Source organism: Mastacembelus armatus, chromosome 5 (assembly GCF_900324485.2).
Source record: "Mastacembelus armatus chromosome 5, fMasArm1.2, whole genome shotgun sequence".
Classification (NCBI taxonomy): domain Eukaryota; kingdom Metazoa; phylum Chordata; class Actinopteri; order Synbranchiformes; family Mastacembelidae; genus Mastacembelus; species Mastacembelus armatus.
Window position 1 is genome coordinate 9,327,410 of NC_046637.1, and position 26,882 is coordinate 9,354,291.

A 26,882-nucleotide genomic window follows, 5' to 3' on the forward strand; every position below is an offset into this window, starting at 1 on the left:
TTCACCAGTTTGCGGTGACGTTTTCTGCATCAAACTCACTAAAACACGAGAAACCGTCCACTCGAGAAAAAACGAACCGCTACTCATCGATAGAGTCCCACCCAATCGCTCTAATAAATGCTAAACGAACAGATGCGCCATGCGCAAAGGGTGATTTATAAAGTGCGTTCATCACATCAGTTGTCGTAAAGGAGAAAAAAAAAAGTTAGAAGTAGCGCAGCCTGTTCCCACGTTCAGACTGAGAAAACACGAGCATGCTGGGACACTGAGTCTGCTGGGATTCCCTCTCCTGAAGAGGAGGCGCAGGACAGTGATTTCGGGACAATATATTGTCAAAGTACCAGCGAGTGTTGGAACATGAAGGCTGTGCGCGCAGGTCTTAGTGGTATGTCTTGAGGAAATGAGGAAGGTGCAAGTTTGCGATGCCAAAGACTGACCTCAGGGGCCAACCTCTGCTGCTGACATCACTCCTCCTCACGGCTTCGTCGCCTCTGCCTTGGAGCCCCATCAAGGTCTGAGTCTCCCGCTGCGACCGAAGGCGATGCCTCAGCACCATTCATTCTCCGGCAGGCACTCAGGACAAACGCTCACTCCCGGCGCTCCCTGGAAAGCTTTTTTGAAACGAATCGAAACGCGACAATGACAGAAGAAAGTAGAGGAAAACGAAGGAAACAAGCCAACCCCAGGAGAAATCGCGGTAAGAAACTTGCAGCTCTGGAAAGTTTTTAATAAGTTGGTGTAGGTGATGCAGTCAGATGTTGCAGCAGCGGAGCGAAGCCCTCACTCCAACAGAGCTGAACTAACCCGAAACATTTTATTATCACAGCGCTTCAACTGCCTTTGCGTTCATGTCTTCAGGTTAACTTAGAGTATAAATTTTAGGGATGAGCTTTCAGTGTGGGATATTCTACCTGTACTTGCACCTGGGCAATAAAAAATGATCTCCATCAGCATGATATATTTTGTGTATTTATCTATATATATATTTCTATATTTAAGGTGAATAACCGAGTATTTAGAGAAGTCCAGGTTGCCTTAACCTCATAGTGTGTACAGAATAAGTATTAGACTTTGTTATTTAAGAAATCCTATTTGTGCAGCATTAAAGCCGCTGACAGGCCACTGGTTCTATGAACTTCAGTGCGTCTTTCTCTTACATCTTGACTTCAGTTTTGCTGCTGTTCATGCTGAAAGATGAACGTGCTCTGTGAGGAAACTTTCTAGGATCCTCTCTTGTTTTCTATATTCTCTGTCCTGGTATGCAGCCTAATTTCTGCATCTTACAGTTTGCGTGTGTGTGTGTGTGCGTGTGTGTGTGTGTGTGTGTGTGTGTGTGTGTGTTTTTTTTTTTTATCTAATGTTTAAATAGGAAGTGAACCGCATCAGAAACGATAAAAGAAAAATAGCTTATCGACCTGAAACTGATCCTCTGAAACGAAGGCTACAGTATCAAACATTTGAATTCTTGTTCTCCAGCCTGTAGAACACTTGTATTTGAAAACAATAATTCCCCAAAATACGAAGATAATAACATAGACTGAAAAGTATGGAAGTAATTATAGTAACTATTATCATCATTTAGGCTATTTTTAATCCAACACAAAGCCTTTAAATTATGATGAAATTATTTAAAGGAGCCTGCTATGTGGATTTAATTTTGCTACAATTCTTATATCTCATTATGAATATTTTGAATCTGTCAATAATTTATCTATTATCTTATCAAGAATGTGTGTGAAGCTTCAGCTGAAGCTTAAAGTTGTAGGTGATATCAGTTTGGTGAACTCACTTCCTACAACAGGGCTGTGGAGAACTTGTTGGCAGTATGCTGTATTTGGGGACTTTGTTGAGACTTCGCTCTTCATGCATGTGGTAGCTCCTTGTTTTTATGTGTGTGGTTCTAAACTCACAAACTGAAGTAAGGATAAACACACCTGCACATGGGTACACATATAAACATTTGTTCTTCTGTACTGCTGATGAGGGCTGAAATTGTATTCCCTAACTCAAAACCCCAAACTTTAAAATCATACACATTGCTGAATGTTTCTTTAACCCTAAATTTATAGTGCAACTCCCTTTAAATAAATCACATGTAAATCTAACCTAATTAATAAATTTTCAGTTTAAATTATTCCTATAGAATTTCTGGATGATGGAAGTGTCTTGTTTCTGGCTCTGTATTTAATGCCAGGTTTGTTGGGTGATGCAGGGAAAGCCTTGAGATAATTTTACCAAACTTAACCATTACCCCAAATGCAAACATAGATATAAATCCCCCCCCCCCCCCCCCCCCCACACACACACACACACAGAGATTTAAGTTGATCCCTACTGTTTTCATCATCTCGCTCCCACTGAGAGGATATCTTGCTGACTTTATTCTGAACTTTGTAGAGGTTCACGAAAGCCACTGCAAACCAAGCAGCATGTTTGTTTGTCTGTGATCTGACATGCAACTGCCACAAAAGAGTTTGCAGTAGAGAGTCTGTTTACTTCTGCAGTTTATTAGTTTACTGTAAGTGTTTCCTCGTTTTATTCAGAGAGGTGTGAAGCTCAGCGGAGTGGCACCAGTGTGAGAGCCTCTCTGGCCGCTCAGCGTTAACTGGCACTCGCCTGTGCATGTGTGCATGCACACGCTCACTTTTTGACTGGCATTTAGCAATTTGCTTTACCGGCTGCACTGTATTTCACAAATCAACAGCTTTACGCTACCCCGAAAGCTGTCAGCAGAAAAGGACACTTACTGACAAGGACCTGTTGCTATTCAACCAGCCAAAAAAGACCAGTTCCTTTAATTCTTGCACCAACCTCAGAGAAAAGATAAGCACCACCTCCGGTCAATTTCCTGTAAAATTTACAAAGTAATGGTGGGATTTGAAGAAACAAGAGTTGTCTCTACAATGAGTTTAAAGAAAGAACACAGTGGATCATTAAGTGATATTCAGCTGCAAATCTGAAAAATTGCCTTTAATATCATGTTGAAGACTTATCTTTAATATATTCTACATCATCTGTTGTGAGCTAGGACAGGATGCTTTCACTCATCTGTATTTATTATTGCTTCATGAATTGTTAGTGAATCTTTATGCATGCCTTTGCTGATGGCATGTTTACACACAGCATGTGCCACACATGTTGCCGCATGTGAAAAGTCTGTGTGTATATATGTGTGTGCGTGTGTACTCTTCGTGCTGCATGTACATCCTCCTGCTGGTGTTGAAATGTGTGTATTAAATCCGGGTGTAGGAGTGGGAATGTGTCGTTACGGAGGCGGCTGTACGAGTTGTGGAGGTAAAGGTCCTTGATAGACCCAAATGAATTTGGCAGGCCCGACTTTGATTTGAGGATCTTTTCCAAACCAGAAGAACAAGAAAATAACATAGGCTAACTTTTCTTCTCTCTCCAAGGCGCCTATTGATTATGTCTCTGTCTCTCCCAATAAAACTGTCAATGTTCACCAATATCAAGCAATGTGAGGAAAATTACTATGCTTCATTCCTGGCAGATTGAAAACAGCCCTGGGATAAAGGAAGGAAACTTAACCATCTGTAATGATGACCTTTATTTACTAGCTGTGAGTAAAAGATTCAGGTTTCAATGAGTGTGAATAAATTAGCTGAGCTAACAGTTCAACACCCCCCCCCCCCCCCCCCCCCCCCCAATACACAGTCATTTCTGGCACCATGGGATCATGTTTTATTGTCTTTATTGCCCATGACATCAAGTTAATGTTGAAATTCCTCCCCATGTGTTATTTTTGCTTATCTTACACTTTTTGGAGTCATTTTGGAGGAGATGGTATTTCTAACAAATTGTACATTTATTATTTCTACAGTGAAATAAATACATAAGAAATTAAAGAGAATAACTAACAAATATTTGAACTTTTGCATGGCAACAGTTATGGAGCAGAGTTTTTAAGCTGTCAACTCGTTTTAGAGTCCAGTTTTTTTAACAATGTTTTTTATTTATTTAATGTGTGCTAAGTGTACATGGGCTTTCCTCTGGTCTCAAACTCTTTGCCAGAATGACATCCACAAGACGGATCAGACGTTTTCAAAGCTTGCTTGCTGACTCAAATGTAGAAGAGTACCAGCAAAAAAAAATATTTAGTCCTGTTGGCTTGTGCTTTGAGTTTTGCTAGTTGATGAAAAACCTCACTCTGTTGTCGAGTTGGTGTGCCTTTTTAAGAAAGCGCTCTCTCTCCCCGTTTCCTTTATCCCTCTTTCTCATTTTTCTTCTTTTTTCAAGTGCCAATTTATTTAAACTCCTTTCCCCTTTTCTTCTTTCTCCTTCATTGATTTCCAAACCCCAGTCTTTGTATGCAGCTGGGGCCCAGCTGTGTGTCTGTGACTGTGTATGTGTGTGCATACATGTATGTGTGTGTTTGTGTGGGTTTTTCTGGCACTGTGCTGCCACACTGAGCACACTGTACACAAAGGACTCCAGCAGCAAAAAAGAGAGGGAAAAAGAGAAAGAGAGAGAATGGGGGGGGGGGTGCGTTGGAACGAGAAAGGCTGACATGCTTGTACTGTACAGAGTGGAGGGGCTGGGCCTTTTGGACCGGACCTACTTTAACGGCAGATCTATCGGCGCTCGGGGATGAGGGGTGGGGAGAGCGAGACAGCAATGAAGAGCTCAGGCACCACAGTTTATTACCAGAACTCTTCAAGGGACATAGCTCAGGCGTCAGAACCAGCGGGTGGGAGGGACGGAGAAGGAAGAAAGAGGATGAAGATGACAGAGTTGGGGATCTGAAGGGGTTGACAGGACTGGAGACAGCGAAAACAGTCCTTCAGCGTGAGAAGACAAGAGATGGAGGGGTTGAGGGGTGTGAAGGGAGACACAGAAGAGATGGGACAGGCGACAGAATGTGGGATAATCTAAGTGTTTCCTCATTTGCTTCACAATGTTCCCATCGTGTCACAGATTTCTCCCATCCTAGTTCTTTGTGTTTAATGCCAGAGCTACACAGCAGTAATGGGGAATCCCTTGATTGACTCCCTCTGGTATTTTTCACATGTTTATTCAATTATTGTGCATTCTGATGTTTCAGATGTAGCCAAAGCGGTCCCATGTCTTACTGTAGGTTACTGCTCTGTGGCTGCCACACTGTTGATCCACTGCAGGAGAAATTATTTGGAAAGTTTTGTGGCTCCATTTCAGGATTAATTCACGCAGAGGGGTTTTCCTTCATATTAGCTCCTGGCTGTTTGGCGTTGTAGGATCTCTTGAGATGTTACAGCAACATTTCTTTTTCTCCAGTGCAAATTGCTTAAATAATCAGAATTTGATCACTTAATAAATGAGAGTCAAAACCGGTGTAGTTAAATTGTGTCTAAAAACAAGAAGATGAATACAGTTTTATTAAAAAAACTTGACAACTTCCTGAAGATCGCACTTCTTGAAACAGTAAGATAACACTAATACCCAGACACAGAACTCATGAGGTGTGCATGCATGTGTGTTTGTGCGTATCTAGGTATCTGGGTATGCACTTTTCACACGTTTCACACCAACTGTACTTCTTGTGGCTTCTCACTCATATATATACATCTCTATTTTCACATCAAAAGCATTTTATCTGAGAGAACAGGTTTACATACAGTACAGTGTGAGGATGCAAATCAGTCGCTTTTAAATCTTGACTTACTCCATTTGTAGTGTTAATGCATTTCTTGTCATTGCGTTGGCAGGACTCTTCACTATTAAAGCTATATGTGGATCTTCCTTTTGTGCAGACAGCCTGAGTATTGTGTGTTTGATATGCTGCACATGTTTGATAGAAGAAAGAGGTTTAAGACTATCCAGATAGGCAGGCCCTCTGCACACAGTTTATAGATATGTGCTGTTTTATCACACCTCAAATTAATTTTGGAGACCCTGCTTCAGCTGTCATGTATTACAAGGCCCAGATGGGTGGCAGAGAGAGAAGAGTAAGAAGAGAGAAAGTGAGAGAGTTGAGAGAAGCTTGGCACGCAGGCAGACCCAGAGACTGCACCAGTGTTTGCCAGTAGGGGAACTAGATATTGCAGGGTAGCATGCTAAAAGAGGAACAGTCTGATATGTGGTGTGTATCAGCAGCAGACAGGAGTTGGGTGACATTTGTTTAGGAGCTGCCTTTGGGCCAGAAAACCTCACACCTGCTTGTTTGAGAAAAGAAACAGTGTTTGTGGTTTCAGTTTGATAGTCATCTCCTTTTCTCACTTTTTTATTCTCTCTACCTCCAAGTTTATTTTCTTTTTATTTTATTTCTAACAGCACCAGATACAGAACACTAACCAGTGCTGCCTGCAACAAAAACATGTAGAACGTAATAGAAGAAATAATGAAATTATTTATCTGTACATTCTAATGCACTTTCTGATGAATGACGGGTGGGGGAGGAGAGTGCAGCAGATAAATGAAACGTGTGCTGGATTAATAGCTGGAAGTCTTGCTATAGGATAAATTATCTTTTGCAGCATAAATAGGTTTATTGTGTACTATCACTGCATATCTGGAAAATCTATTTAAAATAGTATATTGATAAAGTCATCCCAATGGGGCAAAATAAGGCATACCTAAGAATTATCTTTGTCATTACTTCATCTGTAAATGATTTTCTCATGTTATTCAATTATTTTTTTAGGCAATAAATTTAGTAGTCAATACATTTTGAAAAAAAAGAAGCCCAAACTAACATCTTCAAACTGCTGTTGTTGTTTTGTATGAGCAACAGTCTAAAGGCAAAGTTATCCTGCTTACAATGAAATAAAGCAATTAAAAACAGAAAGTCCTCACATTTAAAAACTCAAAGCCATAAGTGTTTGATTCAGTTGACTAATTACATCATTGACCACAGTGGCAGAAGCAGCAAGAGTCATTTGACAAATTAATATAATCTCATAGTATCATGCTGCTGCCTACCCCTGCTCCATCTACCTCTCCTCTTCAACTTTATCATTAAAAAGGTCAATTTTCCACTGACCTGACCTGCCCAGTCCAACAGTATTAGATCTGTCTCCAAACCAGCACAGGTGAAAAAAAAAGAGAAAAAGAAAACTGAAAATGAAAACAGCAACAAGAACCACACAGGAGAGGTCAAGCAGCCAGCTCCCCTCCTCTCTCTCTCTCTCTCTCTCTCTCTCTCTCTCTCTCTCTCTCTCTCTCTCTCTCTCTCTCTCCATCTCCCTGTACCTGTGATCACCTGGTACCACCTTAATCTGACCCGCACATCCCACTCTTGTTCACACACACACACACAGATAATGTACATACCTGATAGGGAGTAAACACATTCCACATGCTTCACTGATCTTTAGGCCCACCTGCAATGGTCAAGGCTTTTGGTCTTAAAATTTACACACATCTCTATTTATCTGACTCTCTCTCTCTCTCTCTTTCTCTCTCTCTCTATTTTTGTGTGTGTGCATGTTTGTGTGTGTGCATCTGTTGGCAACGTCTTATTTGAGCAAATATCCACTTTGTCGCTACAAGACAAGGTTAGAGGAAGTGAATGCATTGCCTCTTAAGATGTTTTGAGAAATTGTAATTGGCAAAATGAATATGAATGCATTCATTCAATCAGTCAGACATCTAACACATATGATTACTTATGTCTTCAGGCGTCGTCTTTTCCTGATGTGATCAATGCACTCCAACCTCAGATAGAGCAGTATTTAATATTAGATCATGCAAGTGAATGTTCAGGTATGATAAACAGCCATACACCGGAAGGTTTTTTTTTTTTTTTTTTTTTGCTAGAAAGGAAGCAACACTTATAAACAGTCTGTATAAACATGCATTGGTGCACTCCACCACTTATCAGTTTGTAACATAGATAGTCTAATCTTTTTGAAAGACTAAGGTATGCAGCAGGTTATCTTGTTTCTGTTGGAATTGCAAAATTACAAAACGGGGAGTTTTTGAAATTATCATGGTCAGTAACTAATAAAAGAAAATGAATAGGCACAGAAAACCACATAAAACATTCTGTAGTTATATAGAACCAGTTTCTGTTTCCTTTTGCTTTTCAGCTGTGTGGTTGACTTTGGTACCTCAAGGAAACAGTGTAGTTATCATTATACAGTGCATGTGTCCAGCATTACAGGAGGGATGAAAGGGGAAGTAAGTCATAAGGCAGCTTGGCAGTGTATCAGAGGGAGGTAACGTCATCTATAAATGATACAAGCAATAGGTAGGTGTGAATGTGTCCAGGCCTCGTATTAGGACAGAGCTCGGAACATCAGAAGGCAGGAAGGTTTTATTCACTAGCGTCTTCACTTTTTCTTTGCTGCCCTCCTCTGATTTGGAACTTTTCTAGGTATGGGTGCCTTTCTTTCTTCTCTCGTTCTTTTTGTGTTTTTCTTTCTTTCTCTTGCTGTGTCAACACCCTGTTTCTATTTCTCTTCTGGCTTTATCATTCCTTTGATTACTGTGTCTCATCTTCCCTGTATCCACACCTCTCCACTTCCTATCCCTTTCATTCTTTTTCCCTTTTTTATCCACTCCTTTTTTCCCCCCTCTTCTTCTATCCATCCATCCTCAGCTCCTACCAGCCAACGCTCCCCAAGCCCTGTACGGTTGCCCCCCCCCCCCAACCCACCCTCAGTGCCTCCCATGTCCCACTGACAACACACGCTGCTCCCATCCCCCGAAAACCACTTCAAACAGCGAGCGCCATCAAAGCCCACAGTCAGTCAGCCAGGCAGTCAGCCAGCCAGCCAGCAAGGCAGCCAGTCAGCGAGCCAGCCTTCTGCTTCGACTTAAAATTACTGTCGTCCCAGTCGCAAGCCTGCTTTCCTCTTCTGATACACATCAAAGATCCTCTTAAACTCTCCAAGTTTGCTTTTTAAACCTTTCTTCTTGTTGAGTCTTTTTTATATACATTATTTCACTGTTTGAGGTTTTACTCTCCCTCTCTCTTTCTCTCTCTTCTTGCCATCACTTTTTTCTCCGACATGGGCCAGGTCAGTAATGACATGCACACACTCTCTTGTGTGGTTGTGCTGCCTTTGCATTTTTCTTCATGACTTTAATTAGTTTCTTTTTCAAGGCGTTGGTTCAGGCTGCACATGCACAGCACACACACACACACACACACACACACACACATACTCAGGACATCAAGCTCAAACTAACAAACACATGTGTGTAAATTACTATGGAATATGACTCATACATCTTCCTAATCAGAACTGCATAACCACAAAAAGACTAGTTTCTGCCTGTATTTCTTTATGTGTCAGTGCTTAAAGAGCAGGAAAAGTGACCAAGGAAGAAGCGTTGGTGAGAGGCTGGAAGAGAAAAGAGACGACAGAGTAAGACAAAGAAAATAAACCCGAGTGACACATTGGAAAGGCATCTTTTCTATGAACTAAGCCTTCATGGTTACTTGTAGCCACTCCAAATGTTAGGTGTATCATAATAATTTTTTCTCCGGGTGCTCCAGCTTCCTCCCACAGTCCAAAGACATGCAGGTTTTGTTTGGCGACTCTAAATTGCCCGTAGTCATGACTGCGAGAGTGAGCGGTTGTCTGTCTGTACTTGCCACCTGAACTGACCTGCCTTTTGCCCGGTGTCAGCTGGGATTGACTCTGGCCTCCTTGTGAAGCTCTGCAGGAGATCCAGTGTAGACCACCAATGGATGGATAGCTCATGTTTCATTTGGAAGCTGTAATGCGATTGTGCACATGCACCAGATGATGGCGCCCCATCTGTATGTTAACCAAGCAGGAACAGGCTGCCAGTTCTCAGCTACGGGCTTTGCTCTTAGAACCACATTTTATAATTATAAAGCAAATCATTTTATCTTATTGATGTAGATGCATCTTAGAGTTTTTCATTTTACTGAGTGATTTCTGAACCGAAGCGGCAGTGAATAATACTCTCTTCTCGTCTTGTCAGGACATCCCTACTTATCTAGCTTTATTTTTAATGTTTAGTGATTAAAAAGTGAAGGGGAATAACAGGGCAGATAAAGATTGTCTATTGCAGTAGTAGTAAGAGTTGTAAAGAGAAATTGTTTTTGCTGTAAATACATGTCTGGTGAATACCTTCAAATGGTCGACTCTGAACTTTTATAGCTTAATGTGGGCTCCACATTGCTGCATCTGATGTTATAAATCTGCTTTGAGTGGTTAGATTAAGACATTTTGGCCTTTAATGCAGTAAATTGTCCTTTTCAGGAACACCACATCACGCAAAACAGCTCCAACAGATCGTATATATAGATGTTTAAAGTAGACACAGTCAGTGGGATACCAGGCATATTTGTTTCACCCACAAAACAAATCTCCCGTAGTGAGTAACTGAGACTCGAAGCTCAAGTTGAACTAACCAAATCCCACATTGTATAGCTGTTAAACACAAAGAGACGTTTTATTTAGCATACACCCCTATTAAAAAAAAAACTTCAGAACCTTTGTGTGCTGTCAGAGAATGTTTTAATATTCAAAAGGAGCCACTATTGTGTGGTTTTTTTTGCGCCAACGTACAAAATAAAGAGCCACATCAGAAAGCTGGAACAGTCCCTGAGCATTTTCATGTGTAAAGAAAAAACAAAAAAAAAGAGGGAAAACAAATTTGGAGGGGGAGACAGGGGTATTTATAGAGTGGTGTGAGAGTCTTTGCAATGACAGGAGCCTAATGAAGTGGAGTTTGGGTTTTGATTCACAGTGCGGTGAGTGCATGGGTCCCTCTGTGACTGTTACTGCATTCCAGCACCAATCCTTTGCTACACGGAAACAGGCAGAGGCCGCAAGAAGTGCCAGAGAGCCAACTCTACAAAACACGCTCCTCTGATCGAGCTAACCTTTGCCACCGACATCAGTCCCGCTTGCAGTGCAGCAGATGCACATGGGGCACGATGGCACTGACACTGAGCTCACGGTTTAATTCATATGTATCCCCACATGCACTCACAAACATATATTTAGTTGATAAGCCAGTTCGTTGCTGCTGGTGAGTCATTGCCATGGTTAATGACTCAAATAACACAGTTCAACATGACAGCACAGGGAAGTCCAGAATGATGTTAACTGTGCTTATATTCTGATAGGCCAATGGAAATTGTATGCTGTGTGAGTGTTTATGTGAGAAAAAGACAGTAAATCAGATCAGATGCTGTAAGTCATCATGATTGTAGTGAGTGGTGTGAATTTTCTGAATGTAAACTTGCTGATGGAACAACTCTTGAAAATTCATCAACTCTCTAAACACTTTTGTATTTGGTCAGAGAACCCAACTGAAAACAATTTAAAGATTTTGTAAATATAAATTTGCTATCTCAACAGAACATAAACTTATTATTTAAATGCATTCATAACCCAAACAAAGTTTCTTCTCTCTGTGGTGCAACTTTTGCAAGCTTCTCAATGAGACACTAAAAGTCATGCATATCTGCTTTGAAGGTTAGAGCTGGTGTCAAACAAAGCAATTTTTTTCAGAAATGTCACTGTGGTGGTCTACAGGACAGGTAAACATGGTGGCAAACATGTAGGCAGCAGCATACAGGAAACCTCCAAAGGAAGAACAGACAACCACAAAGGCTTTTTGCACACCTCTTCACTCACACCTTGCCTCCTTTCTGCAAGGAGAAAAACTGATTGCTGCATTTTTGCATTTTTTTTTTTTTTTGCACTCAATTTGATGATTCTGTTAGGTGTAGGTGGAAGTATAAGAGCAGCATGTTTTTCTTTTCCGTTTTAGTGTTTTTTAGTGCTATTGTTTCTCTCTTAAAGGAGAAATTGCCTTATAGAGCAGGGCAACATATAGACAAATTTATTATAGCTAAGATGTTAAAACAGTATATATATATATACATATATATATATATATATAAAGTGGCAACAGCATTATCTATAAAACAGTAATTTATATAGTTATTAAGAATTAAATAACACTTAGTGCTATAATTCACTGAATGATAAGCAGATTGACTGTATCATGAAGGAAAACTGTTAAATGCTCGTCTGAAGGCAGCTGTCAAGTATATGCAAGTTAACATCATTATAGGCTACAAAAATATATCATGGATGTCTAGAGTTGACTCACCACAATCTAAGAATACATAGCTGGTTTGGGAATCTACAAGAAGGGGGCGAAAGTATACCCTACATGCGTTTCTCCTACACCGCCTATCACACTGTACCTCCAAGTGAGTCAGAGTTCTGTCACTGTCACCAGCACATTTAATGCCCCGTTGTGGTGTAGTTAACAGTCTCTATGTCTTTGAAATGTATAAATAGACAAACATGAAAAACACAGAAAATGGCATCTGTATGTGTGCATGTTCAGTATGTCTAACACTCGGTCTATCATGTCATCCTCATGTTACAGTGAGAAAATTTACTAATAGGAAACATTTTTAACCTCAGTATAATACGCATGGCCAGAATTCCCATGTGTCACAAGTGAAACAATTTTTTTCAAAAAAAAAAAAACTGTCTGTAATCTCCATTAAGTGAACTCACACACATTATAGAATGTTTAGAAAATGCTAAAGCGGGCAACGGTGGGCCTTATGCATGGGTAAAGTGCAAAGAAGAGATTAGATTGATCAGATATAAAAAAGAAAGCTTTTGTTATAGGACTGGAAGGTAAACTCAATAGACAGCTTCTTATTTTCCCCATGAAATAGATTAGTCTGCCCTGGAACATACGAACTGTGAGCTAAGTTAGAGCTTTGTTAACTATGTGTTTGATGGTTTTGCTGTACATTATTTGAGCTTGTTTGCTGTTGGTCCTTTGACATCACATGAGAGCAGGCTTCCACTAAGCAGATGTGGTTCACTGTTTAGTGCAGTGATGTGACATGCAGATAGAGAATAACAGATCAGTAAATCTGATATCAATCATTTTTCAGATGTCAGGGCTGTTTCAGAGCGGCCACGGCAGATGTACACAGCACCACACACCAAAGTATGTTTCAGTCAGTGTCTTGGGGGCTGTACTTTGATTCGCCCGGGCTCCTCTGAAATAGTACTGAGCACTCATATGTGAATAATGAAACTAAGGCCCAGCGCACAGTCATACTAAAAGTGCAACTCGTTGACAAATCAACTCTGTGAGTGGTATCAGTGAATGGCTCAGTGGCTTTGAAGTTAATAAAATGCCAAAAGGAATTCTATTTTTGTGTCACAAGGGCCTTAATTGAACAAACTCATTAAAAGCTATACTGAACAAAGGCAGAATAGTTTCAATAGGGTGTTTGTTGTCAATTTAAAGGTCACGGCTTAGTGTGCGGAATTGTGCTAATTTTCAGTGCACTATTCTTTGCAGAGGCTTAATCAATATGAGGAAATTAACTTGGTATTTATTTCTTGAGCTGATTGTTCTTTGTGTGTGTGTGTGTGTGTGTGCGTCTTTCAAAGTGCAGATGTTGCCCCTCAGCTGCACATTGTGTTAGTAGTTTAGATAACTGTGATGGGTGGTGTCTTCTAATGAATGGAACATCTACAGGCACAGAGCCGTGACTTTGTAGCTGTGGCACTGCATGGGCTTAACTTTTCTATCTCTACAGTTCAGACATTCTCCGGGAGTTATGCCCTCACACACACACACAGACAGACATTTATTGTGATATATTTCTCTTTCTGTGTTTGATCTGTAGCACCACCCTGGTCTTGTTCCCCATATTTGGCCACAATCTAAGTTATGTTTATTTGTTTTTCTGTGTTTCTTCATACTCGAGTTTGTGCAAATGTGTGTGTTGAGGGAATTTCCCTCTGTAGTGCATTTTCACAGTTCAGCATTAGTTGGAGGGCAGTTTGACACCCGCTTTCTGTTTATTTCTCTTCTCGTATCCCTCAGTCCTCTGTTTTCCTCTTGTCTCTGTTTTTTTACCATCATTTTTCCTTGCTTTCTTTCTTGTCCTCGGTGTAGTTTATGTGCTCTGTGCTTTACTGGTCTGGTATTTCTGCACCTCATTCTTGTCTACCCTTTTCTCTAACATACACACCACAGCGCTATATAGCAAACACACTGCAAGAATGCAAAAACACATAGTGCAACACACATCACATTCGAGCATCTCTTCCTCTACACTAATATGACCTTTATAATCCCCATCACAGTGTCACAGTTTCAGTCTCATTTATAGCCAGCAGCAATTTGCAGACATTTTTTCCCCTTTTTAGGCTCACTGCCAACTAGCTCAGAAGTAACTATAATCAGTTGAACTAACTTAGACTTTCATATCAACATTATTGTGGTTATTTTAAACATCATTAGACAAAAATGTTTGCACTTCCTCTTTTCCGGCCACAAAAATGCAATAAAAGTGCAGCAAAACACCACATTACCACCATTCCTATTGGTGTAACGTAATTTAGAGCATCTAATTCACAATTTTCTGTTGGCATTCACGATATAATCAGTTGGATAAATTGAAATTAAAAGTTGAATTTGTTAAAAGAGGCAACCACTGAGAGGAAAAGCATCACGTTTTCTGTATTGCATTGATATCATACAGTGTCTTATGATCTTACAACATGATAACATCTGGACATTATATCCTCTTGTATCAATATATATGTTTTTTTTTTCCCCTTGTTGTTAAACATGTCCAGGTAATTATGTTTATGATATATCTGGTGCATGTGCAATCACTCTAAAACCACTAGTATGCAGGGCAGGTCATACCAAACCAAGCCAAACCAGAGCAGGCTAAGGTGCCAAACTCATAAGAAACCCTTATACTGAGAGAGAGAGAGTGTGAGTTGCTGCTAAGATGAAGGAGATTAGGTGGGAGGTGTTTGTTCTTGGTTGCGGTCCTCCCCTGACTCATTGTACAAGTGTCAGGCAGCAGGTATGAACAGGAGAGCTGCCACAGTGACAATTTTTCAAATGGCATGTTTCATTTCTGCGACATATATCTAAAGGGAGATCATCGTTGTCGACATGAGAATAGTCTGCAGATGATTATGGATCTACCTCGTCTCTGAACTGCTCTCATAGGTACTGTAAATGACAATACACACATCTTCCTGCGCTTAGTTTTTGTTTTGTGTGTGGGCGTCCGTGACCCTCATGTGGTAATTTATTGAGTTCAAAATAGCAAGTGTTTAGTTTCTCTTCACACTTGTGAAACTATCGCAGTTTTAACAGTATGGAACATGCATTATTTAATAGTCTAGCCACAACATTTAAAAATAATATTTAAAATGTATTTTTAAAATAACAATCGTGACAAAACAGTATGTTTTTAATCAGTGTATTGAGCTGGCCAGATCTTTTCGTGTCTCTGTGCTCTACCATCGACATTTTGTACTTATAAAATGAAGCAGAGGTTACTGTAACGTGCCATATGTCCATTATCATGTGCCTTATGTCATATGAAGAGCAACATTGATCGTTTTCTTCTGGGTGACACCTAAAACGATGATAATGTGAACAGCTGTTAAAAAAAAAAAAAAAAAGTAATGGCCTAAAAAATGTGTTACAATTCATGAGAAAATCTGATCTTGAAAATGTGGATTTGATTTCAGCTCCATGTTTATTTAAGGTCATTGTCGAAGTAGTAGTAGTAGTAGTAGTAGTACGTATATAATGTGTGTATAGTATCTTATTTTTGCATAGATATTAAAAACTACAATTTAGCATTTTCACAGATATAAGCATTCACTCTTAAGGTCTCCATACGCAGCTAAAAAGAAAATATAATATGATTTGTTTTTAGTGTGGGTGAAAGTTATTTACTGTATTTGGCTGTTTGTATACTATGTGAGAAACTTTTTTAAAAAACGGTTAACTACAACTGATGATATTACATTACCTCCATTCTGGCGTTTAAGGAACAGACATGAATTATAAAATTCAATAGAAGACTAATGATTACATTGTGCGCTAAATTGGGCCTGGCCTTGTTTGTTACCATTTCAATCCAAAAGAAACAAACAAGATCATTTCTAGGTAATTATTGCGTGCTTACAGTTTAGCCACATAATTACTTAGTCAATACCAGATCACATGTGTGTATCATAAAATAAACTGCAGATTAACATGTTGCTGTACAGTAGATGCCCTCTGGGATGTAAACAGTCAGAAATAGATCGGCATTGAAACTATCACAGTATTGTTGTGGCCCACTGCAATATTGAGCAGTGTTGAGAAGTTAGTTTTTTTTTTTTGTTCTTCTTTCTCTTAAGTGGCTTTTTGTTGTGGTTTGTATGTTAAAATTCTTTCTTACTGTGTCAAAAACATGTGCTTATGAATTTATTCAGGCATTCTCCATCACTGTCTGTCTTTGGAGAACCGACCATGCACTGTAAATAATAAAAGAAAAACTGTGAGTCATCAATTTTTTGTGCCTCAGATCAGTTTTATAATGCATCCCAAGCCCTAAAACTGGCAATCTGTTTTCTCAGGGTGAAACTCTGCATTTATAACTGGTTTAAAAAAAAAAAAAAAGTTGACTTTCTGGCAGACAGACCGGCAAGCTTTCAGATGTTTAGTCACTGTCAGAGAGGGAAAGCGACAGACGATTAAAATAGTGCTGCAGTGTTTGATCTGAACACGCTGCTGTTTGTCAAACCATCAGAAAGAGTCCCCAGAAGACCGACTGATCGACAACGTCAAGGATGATGCAGCACAGTTCAGTTAGCACTTTCTGGATATGAGTCACATTCTTCCCACGCAGCTTACACTGCAAGCACAATAGCAGTATACTATTTTCTACTGTGCTGCATCGTGTTTTTTTTTTGTTGTTTGTTTGTTTTTTTTGTTAGTGTCGCACTTTCTTACAAATATTGCACATTCATAACTAATAATTTCCTTTACACCTTGTACACAATGTGCAGGCAATCCTCCCTCCTTTTTGCTTCATTCAAAGATTTAGCTACCCTGCTCCAAAATCAAAAACAAACAAACAAAAAATGACCTATTTGAAGGCTACAAAATCACTATCCAAATAAATAAATCACTGGGCGTGATAATGAAAGTCATCCCAGCGTGGTGCTGTTTTAATGGCAGCATATACAGGCTAATTTTCACTCACTGTCATGAGAGAGAAAATTAGAGCCAATTTGATGCTAATCTGCAGCAGACTTTGCTCTTTCTGGGCCCAGCGGTATATCCTATCATCCCAGCAAACTCCTGCAGGGCTAATAGGTTGACCTCAACTACATCATATAACTTCACAGCTGCCTGCTGTAGTGGAGCACATTTGATGACCCATTTCACCTCTCATAAGAGTAAAGTCATTCCTCCCCATGTTAGGGGGAGAAATGCTAGCACACGGGTGTAATCAATCCTGGGTAGGGCATAAGACTTGCTGACACAAACGGATACATATGTAGGTGTCACATTTTGAGATAAGCTTATCTACTCATCAGGAGAATCGGTGTAAATTGTACACACAAGTGTTTTAATGTGTGTTTATGTGTGTGTTTCATATGTGTGTGTGTGTGTGTGTGTGTGTGTGTGTGTGCGTGTGTATGTGTGCGTGCGTGCGTGCGTGCGTGTGTGTCTGTGTATGTGTGTGTGTGTGTGTGTGTGTGTGTGTGTGTGATTGCGGGCCACCCCCTGTGCAGTACTTTAGTTCTTTCAGTAACAGAGTGAGTGTGTGTGTGTTTGGCTGTAAACCTAAAGTAAAAGTAGCAAATTAGTAGATTTAACAAAACATATCACTGGTCATAACTGGATGTGTGGAGGAGTTGAATCCAAAATACTCATCACTTATTGAGTCTGTTGGAATGAGTCAAAATAAAGTGGAAATCTAAGAGTGACTTAGTGTTGTTTTGACAGTTTCATGAGTAAACATTGTTTGTGTTTTGTGGAATTCAATGAGCTGTGAAACTTTGTTTTCGCTCGAATCTGATGAAAAGGGGCACAACACTCTTTCAGGGCCAAAGAGGAAATTTTATTTAAATGTAATAAAAAGCATGGTGATGTTGCAGTGAATCCTTCATCAGATACTGCTCAGAAACCATATTTTCTCAACACAAAATGAATTAAAAAAAGGAATTGGCCCTCTGTATTTTGGCACAGGCCACGCTCTCCCTCTGACAATGGTTTGGCTTTCTCTGATGGTATATTTCAAAGGCACTGCCGAGGTCTATTTGTGTTCTTAAATGGTCATTACTTGGTTGCAATTAAATATTGCCAATCAGTGAGAGGAAAACAGAGCGTCCTCAGAAAAAAGTCCTGGAAATAAAAGCCTACAGCTGAAATCCCAGGCATGTGTTTGTGATTGTCATTTATTGTCTTTGCCATGGGAAAAAGGAACGTGCCTTTCCAACTTTCCTGCAGTCTGGGCACCAAGGGTGCACATTTAAATTAAAACATGTTATTTATCTTTTCTTCTTAGTACTGCACTAAATCCCTGCCATATTGTACAAGTCACATGTTATATGTGTTCTAAAAATATAAATGTAGACATAAAAAAACTAGATTTTTCAACAATTGCAAAATGCATTCTTCAAGAGCAATTCAATTTAAAACAGCTTTGTTCAGAGTAACAAAGCTGTAATTAAAATGAAGAAAAATTGAATAGATTCATTGTAAAAATGATTAAAAAATTCTCTGTCGAACAGAAAACCTTGAAATTGAAATGATTAATTTCAACATTTAAACAAGATGTATTTTATGTGATTGAAGTTTGCATACCATCATAGCACATTTAGAGACTAGAGTCTGTTGTTCTAGTTGTGATGTTAATTAAATACAAATGTGTGTATTTCTTATTTATTTAATAATTCATTTTATTTTTTTTTCATATTTTCAGTCTTTTTCAAAATGAAAGCCACACTTCATTCTCAGAACTGTCAGAATAAAACAGTCCCTTTGGATATTAATCAGAAATGACTATTAATATTTCATATTTCCCTGCCTGATTTTTTTATATTGTGGAGGTAGCTCAGTAAAATATTTGAAATATTCGAATTTTGAGTTGGGACTTTCCATTTAGAGTTCTGGATCTTCTTTGTTCTGTTGTGTATGCTGTTGTTGTTACATGCTGAGCATGTCTGCTTGAATTGATCATAATCCACACATCAAACTGCACAAAGCCATACAAAATATCTCATGATTAGAAACACATTGAACAACTTCAGATGAAGACAGTTTCATTCTTCTTACTTACAGAGGAATGACACAGAAATACAACGCAAAAGCAACTATACACTCACTTCTTTGACTTCAAACAAAGTGTAAGATATGTTTCTGAATGTAAAACATTTTTTTTGTGTTTTTTCCCTGAGTGGTTTCAGTTCCTGACGTACTATCTTACATTGTGTATCGTCATCTCTGGTTTCCACTGGTCATGCTTTACAGTGTAAACAACATCTGAAATGATAAGAAATATATGCCTATTGCATTAACATGGTAAAAATAAATTCATGTTTTGACACCACAACATTTAAGATGGATTAAAGACATATATTCACGATATTTGTTTTTTCACATATTTGAAAATGCAATATAGAATTGTATAATCCTAATGAGCATACTGGACATTTGGTGCATGGCATTTAAAGATTTGAGACAGTGTTGCTGGTCCCCGTTAAACTTTTATTTTTCCTTCTTCTTCACAGTGGATCCTGAGCAAGTGGCTTCACTAGGATCTGAGGGGGAGGATGAGGTGGGCCTGTGGAGCCTGGAGCCACAGGACTGCCAGGAGAGCCTGGACAAGACAAGCCTGACACCCAGCGAGGGGACAGAGGAGCCCGGCAGTCCTGTTCGCTCCACACAGCCATACAGCCTCAGCCCTGGCAGGAGGATCTCCTGGGCTCAGGTGGAGCCGGAGGCCGAGGCAGCTGAGGACACCACCACTGCATCGACCACTGACAGGGAAGGAGACCAGGAACCATTCATGATGTCCCGTAAGTTATAAAGTATAGAGCTGTCTTGCTAGAGAACTGTAAACATTTTTCTGTGTGTTAAACCATCGTTTTCTTAACTATAAACCATCCCTTCATTTCCTTCAGAGCAGTCTGGGCTTCAAAGTAACAAAGCATTTGATATGTAAAATGTAATGTATACTGGGTGAGAGCGCAGCGCAGAACATTACAGTATGCGTAAACAAGTTTACAGTGTTTTTCTGATGCAAGACCCCTCCAGTCCCATGATGCTTCTCAAAGCCCCCTAGATACACCTTCATATCAGCTCCTTGTGAAACCATGCCTTCCCTACAAGCTCTTCCTTTTTTTCACTCTTCTCTTTGAAAAGGCAGCCTTCTGAAAGCATGACAAAAGAACTCATCCCACACAATGTCACAATATTTCCATGCATCAAAGAGGTGACGTTACAGTACTGAAATCAGCACCGCACGACGTGAGGCTTTCCCTTTTATTTAGGAGAGATCAAAGGCTCACGCGGCTTGCCTACTAACAATCACTTAGCTCCCTCGCCTCGTGTGATTTGGTCTTTGCCTGATGAAGGCAAAGCTGAGTTTTTACAACACTCAGCCGCACAGGCTCTTCCCTTCACCACATTAAAAAACAGCTCAAAATATGCCAACATCTGCAAACATTTGAAAAATCTTGCTCAAAGTCACTGTAAGCAAAGCTCAATTGGTTGAGATAGGAGGCACCCTCTCTTCTTCATGTACATCTGCGGCTTTTTCTCGCTGCGCATGTCACTGCACTCAAGGCCACAAAATGAGAAAGGATTCCTAAAACTTAGTTTCATATCTGGCCAACTAGTTCCCTGACTTGATTGTTTTATCTCTCACTATTTTTAAGTAAACAATTTAGTCCCATTAGATTAAGCTGCACAGTGTCACTTTACAGTTTAGACCTAAACCCTAAATCCCTATGGACACGCACATTTACACACACAAATATCACGAACAATGCAAGTACAGTCAGGTTTTAACAAATATCAAGTGGAAATATGAAGGCATCAGTTGTTTGACCACAATGCACCTACATCAGTCCCCTGAAATGTATTATTCAAAAGGCTGTTAGACATACCACTAGGTCACATAGCAATTAAGCTAAATTTTATCTCCCTAATAAACTATAATACCCTATCAGTTGTTATGTGTTCTGCATCCTGTTGATGCTGTGTGCATTTTTTATGCAGCCTTCTCAAGTGTCGTCAGAAACTTTTATACAGTTAAGTAAAGAATAAGAATCAAGTAGAAAATTTGTTTTCCTGTTGATATCATGAAAAGTGGTGATTGCATGCATCGGATTTTTGTGGAAATTTTACAAAATGTCAGACTGGTCAAAAATAAACATGTATATATATATATATATATATATATATATATATACACACATACATATATATATATAAAAAAAGATATATATATAAATATATATATATATATATATATATATTTCAGTTCCTCTCTATCTTTTTCTCTGTTCCTCAGATATGAACTCAAACTCCCAGAATACCTTGAATGACCTTGCTCACTATGAATTCATGGCCCAGTTGACGAAGTCCTCTACCTCTGCCAGACTCTTGGACCATTTGAACCATAATGGCACAGAGGCGTACCACCAGGGCAGCAGGCAAGATGAGCTGCCGCCTGCGATCTGGTCACCTGGAGCTCAGCACCACTCACCAGAGGAAGCAGGTAGGTGGCATGTGACCTGGCTGCAAAGGTTATTGTGGAGAATATGAAGCCACCTGAAATGGTTGCTCCTGAGCCAGGCACTGTGTTGCCAGGTCTAACGAAGCACTATTACTGTAGGATGACGGTGAAGAGAAGCGGTAAGCACATATCAGATTTTATATGTAAATGTCATTTTCAGTAAATGGAAAGGAAAACAAAGGTTGCCAAGTGTCAGCTTATCAGCATGCCTCTAATGATTCAGCAGACCTCAACCCATTTACATATTTATCTTTTACATTTCATATCAAATATGAAGTTTAAATTAAAAGGTCTTTTGATAGAAATATCACACCAACACAAGTATTAAATCATTTTACACGTCAAATAAAAATATTAGGTTTGAATAACATTCCACATAAAAAAATATGGTCAGGTATGCAACATGCTTTTGACTTTCTTTTTAAACTAAAATAATTTGTTTTATGCTTTTTCTGATTCTGAAGGCATACAGTAACAGTGAGTCATTCAGTCTGTATGCTATTGACACACAGATATATTTAATTCTCAAATGGATGATATGGAGTCAACTATTTGTGACAAAAATTTTTTTTAAAGATGTTCTGAAATGAAACAGGGAGCATAAAGCTACACTAAGCTTTATATAAGGTGAAAAGACTGGCACTTGAATCTTGCTCAGTGCATGGTGGAATACACTCCAGTCCCACTATCCTGAGCAGTAAAAGTGGTTTAGAAAAGGTATGGGTGGATATATTTAATGAAAGTGTGAAAATTGTGTGTCTAAAACGTCACCACTCTCTGGATTCCAGATGCAGGTAGGACCCAGCAGGCTTGTCCATTCGGCCGCAGGATGTATCAGCGACGAGCCTTTTCGAGGGACCACATTAAGTACTGTGAGGAAAGGGAGGGGGGGCACATAGTCTGTCCACAATGTGGATACACTGCCACCCTTAGGGCAGAGATGGAGCGGCACATGGCACTTCACAATCAAATTCAGGACAAGGTGACACAACTATAAGTCTATTACGTCCATACTGAGTTTGTTTAATTTGTGATAGTGTTTGTACTCCATAAATGGGTTCTGCTATAAACCAAATAATGATGTCCGGTCCTCCTAGAGTCCCATCATGCTGGATCAAAGCATGGAGACCAGAAAATTCAAATGTCTGCAGTGTGGGAAAGCGTTCAAATACAAACACCACCTCAAAGAGCATGTTCGCATCCACAGCGGTGAGACAAAATAACATCAAAACAATTGTACTCACTCATCACTTTGCAATTGTTTCCACTGTATTCCTAACCCTTACTTAAAATGGCAGTTATATGGTATGAAATTATATCTGGTTTGATGTGTTGACAGATAACAAGTTAAAATAGTTTATGACAGGATAGGATATTTGGAAAAATGCAGAAAGCGTACATTCACACAGAAGGTATTTTTCAACCTGCCATGGTATCTTCTGTCTAATGCCTCCTTGTTGCCTTTATCCTTTAGGGGAGAAGCCTTACGAGTGTTCCAACTGCAAGAAACGATTCTCTCATTCTGGCTCCTACAGCTCACACTTAAGCAGCAAAAAGTGCCTTGGTGGTGGGGGAAATGGAGGAGGAGCCAGTGGGGCATTTAATGGACACCACTCATTTCTAATGTCTCCCTCTGCAGGCAGGGGGAAAAACAGTAATGACAAGGGCTCTCCATTGGCATCACAGAACCAAGATAGTACTAGATCTCTGGGCAGAGTACCCGATGATCTTCCTCAGCTTTTGCTTCATGACCCTAACCAAAACCCCCAACCCTTCCCGAGAGCTTCAGACCTTTGGGACTCGTCAACAGAACTCTCCCTAAGGGCCAGTATCCTGAAAGGAAACACCATGCTCCCATTTCCTTACTCTGGGTCCAAGTTTGAGCAGATGCTACATGAGATGTTTCAAAGGGAGGTGAAGAAAAATGAGGAGATGGACAGAGGTAGAGGGGCTGCAACTGAGGAAAGGAGAGTGATTCACAACGGAGGAGAGCCTGAGAGAAAGATGTCCCCCGAACGGAGAAGAAAGTCAGTGAGGTCAGGTGAAGAGGAGCGAGACAGACTTGGAATGACATGTTGCTGGTGCTCACAGCTTTTCCCCAATAGGGCAGTGCTCCTGCAGCACGAGCGCTACCTCTGTAAGATGAACCGAGAGGCGGTGGAGGCACCTGAGGATCTTCAGAGCAAAGACCAACCACTGTCACCTTTATTCTTCTCCAGACCTGTTCTCCAACCAGAAAACAGCAAAATTAGTGAAATAACTAATGGCCTGTCTGATAACAAGTCACCATTACAGAAGTCTAATTGGCACTCAGTACCTCAGCAGCTTTTGGTTGCAATGCACTCTCCTCCACAGCCCCACCATGATATCATGTCCTCACCGGTATATTGGTCTAACCAGGAACAGGGAAGCCCGAACCAACCAATCAACCATTCCCCAGAGCTGTCATCACCTCGAGTCAGAAGAAGAGTTTCCTCTTCAAGATTTGGTTCTCCTGTCTGCCTTGACCTCACCAACTGTCCTCCTGAACTGTCCTCACCTCAGACCAGCAGCCCCTGGTCTGTACAGGATGAACCTCTGGACCTCTCTCTGCCCAAGCAGCTTTCAGAAGAAGAGAAAAACAAAACTGTCAATGGCAGCTCAGGCAAAGGAGACAGAAGAGAGCTCAGGATCCAACATGTTAAACGACCAAGTCCAACTTCACATCTACCCCTTCACCACCATCCTGTCTACAGTGGGGCCAGAGCTCCTGTGTTTCCAGGTTCCCTATATAATGGTTTCCCTATTTTTAGTCAGTCTGGTTTAGGACTTTCAGGGCATGACGGCATCATGTCAGTTCCATTCAGCCAGCCAGCTAATAGCCCTGGGTTTCTCTCTCCTATGGCTTTTATGATGGAACCAGATGCAGAAGCCACAATAAACAAGATTCACCAAGACAGACAAGCTCTCATGGTGAGTATGGTTTAAACAGAGTGCAAATAACTGGCTCAAAATGATACCAGAAATCCATAAGTCCATAATATCTGATATTAAATGAGCTGATATGACATACTAGGCATTCCTGTACAAATATAGATTATTAAAGCAATAACAGATACATTTAACATTTACATACAATAGTCATAATTAGCATATTTTCTTCATAGAGTGAGATGTTAAGCCGTGGAGCTCTGGACTACCTCACTCTAATGGATGAAGGTCTGGAGGGAGAAGGGGGGCCAATAAGGAAGAGACTGAAGAAGACAGATGAGGGACTGTACGCTTGTGACATTTGTGAAAAAACCTTCCAGAAGAGCAGCTCTCTACTCCGACACAAATATGAGCACACTGGTCTGTAGCATATGCACATTCTGCAAAGACACTTACATGCTATTTCCTGTAGATTATAGATTGTGGCAATATTTGTTAAAAATGGCTACAGGAATTCTTCACCTCCTTGCTGAGAGGTAGCTGAGAAGATTATGTCTGTACAAAAATATGACAGCCAGCAGCTTGAGTTCAGTAACCATCCAATAAGTCTAAAGCTCACTAATTCACACAGTGTACATGGTTTGTTAAATGCATATAAACTCCAGAGGTTAAAACCTACACATACATCTAAAGCCATAACACATCATTTGTTATTGCCTTTCACTATAATGTTAAAAATGACATGACAAAATAAAATAGAGAGATGTGAGTAAGTTAAAGGTCCTATATATTGTTTCTATTTGGAAAATCTTTTTTTTTTTTTTACTGGATACTTCTCTGTATTCGTTACAGGCAGGCGTCCACATGAGTGCAAGATCTGCAACAAGGCCTTTAAGCATAAGCACCATCTGATCGAGCACAGCCGGCTGCACTCTGGAGAGAAACCCTACCAATGTGACAAATGTGGCAAGCGCTTCTCTCACTCCGGCTCTTACTCCCAGCACATGAACCATCGCTACGCTTACTGCAGCAAAGACCAGGATCCAGATCAAGACCACGAGGAGATGCCATTTACCGCAGGGGCAGGCAACAGTCTCGGTGGCCGCCTTGCTGATGAGACTCCTCTGTCCATGGATGATACTCAAACTCCACACTCTTTCCTCAGTGATTCCAGTCTGGATGGAGCTCCAGAGGCCCTCAAAGAAGAGGAGGAAGAGGAGGAGGAGGAGAAAGGGGTAGAAGCTGACCATGTGAGTTTATTGGTAGAACAGCTGGAAGGTAGCCCCATCCAAGAATCGTCTACAAGGGAGCATGGAGAGCAACATGAGAGAAACGAGAGAAACCGTTGCAATGTGAGAAACCATATTGACAGGGCAGAGAGCCACATGTGGGACCAAGATGCTGAGGACCAGAGTGGAGACTTGACCAAATGTGAATTAAGCCTGGAGATAACAGATTTACCCAGAATAAAAACATAAGGTGCCTTTAAAAGCCAATACAATGCATTTACTATAAATATTAAGATTTTTGATACATTTCTTTTTCTCATATATACTGTATATTTTTTACTCATTTTACTCAACATGTAAAAATGCACAGAACAGCCACGACATAGGTGGCCCTTAAAGTGGATGAAGCCATACAAACAAAAAAATATGTGACGATTGACAAAAGACAGTATTTTATCATGCACAACAGACTTGATGTACCTATAGTCTTTGTTTTGTTTTCTACCATTTGTTTTGTTTTGTTGCCACAATAGCCGAAATATTTAGGTTGACTTATCTGAGGTGATATCACATATCCCCACATGACATTTCAGAAATGACACTTTGTATATGCTTGCTACTGTTGCACAAACTATAAAGCAGAGGATTTTCTATTTTTACGTCCAAATATGCAGTTGATTACTTTTTTTTTTTATCTTATTTGAAACATTTCAACTGATCACTTGTAGATGTAGCCAGTAAATGGGTTAGAAAAACAGGCATTGGATGAATTTTTTTTTTTTTTTGCAGAGACATCTACTATTAATTTAATATGCCATCAAGGCCTGAGGTTACAGGTTAGTCCTGCAGTCAACAAAATCACCTGAATATTTATTCCTTTCAATTAGTTCAAGGAATGTTCACTTTTGAATATCCTGTGGTGTTTTCATTACAAATCCTTTCCTCTATTTTGAGAATTAGCAATAACATTTTTAAATAAAGCACACGTGCAGCTATTCCTTTGCCCCAAAGCTAGTTAGTGCTGGAGAAAATACATCAGAGCTTATTTATCATTCCCAGGATTTTTGTCATTCATTTTGTCATTCATGCTGTGAAATCAAGATACAACCAACTCGTCTTTTCAGGTAAAATCTGGTGCTCGGTGGCTTTAATGAATCAGCAATCTGCTTAGAGCAAGCCGTAAAAAGAAGATGAACTGGAAGGTGGTTGTTTAT

General features: G+C 40.0%; 1 protein-coding gene across 1 annotated transcript; it reads left to right on the plus strand.

The window, feature by feature from the left end:
* Positions 1 to 639: 639 nt before the first annotated feature.
* LOC113130810 (zinc finger E-box-binding homeobox 2) lies at positions 640 to 26,410 on the plus strand. The gene is made up of 8 exons (XM_026307679.1): positions 640 to 697; positions 19,518 to 19,805; positions 21,305 to 21,511; positions 22,318 to 22,511; positions 22,627 to 22,738; positions 23,004 to 24,481; positions 24,676 to 24,859; positions 25,292 to 26,410. Exons 1-8 carry the CDS (start codon positions 640 to 642, stop codon positions 25,915 to 25,917), a joined length of 3,147 nt encoding a protein of 1,048 aa, XP_026163464.1. The 3' UTR covers positions 25,918 to 26,410.
* The last annotated feature ends 472 nt before the right edge of the window (positions 26,411 to 26,882 follow it).

Coding starts and splice junctions, on each gene's coding strand:
- LOC113130810 (XM_026307679.1), top strand. CDS start 640: ATGACAGAAGAAAGTAGAGGAAAACGAAGGAAACAAGCCAACCCCAGG. Junction 21,512..22,317: donor CCACTCACCAGAGGAAGCAG/GTAGGTGGCATG, acceptor TCTGGATTCCAG/ATGCAGGTAGGACCCAGCAG. Junction 24,860..25,291: donor ACACAAATATGAGCACACTG/GTCTGTAGCATA, acceptor TATTCGTTACAG/GCAGGCGTCCACATGAGTGC.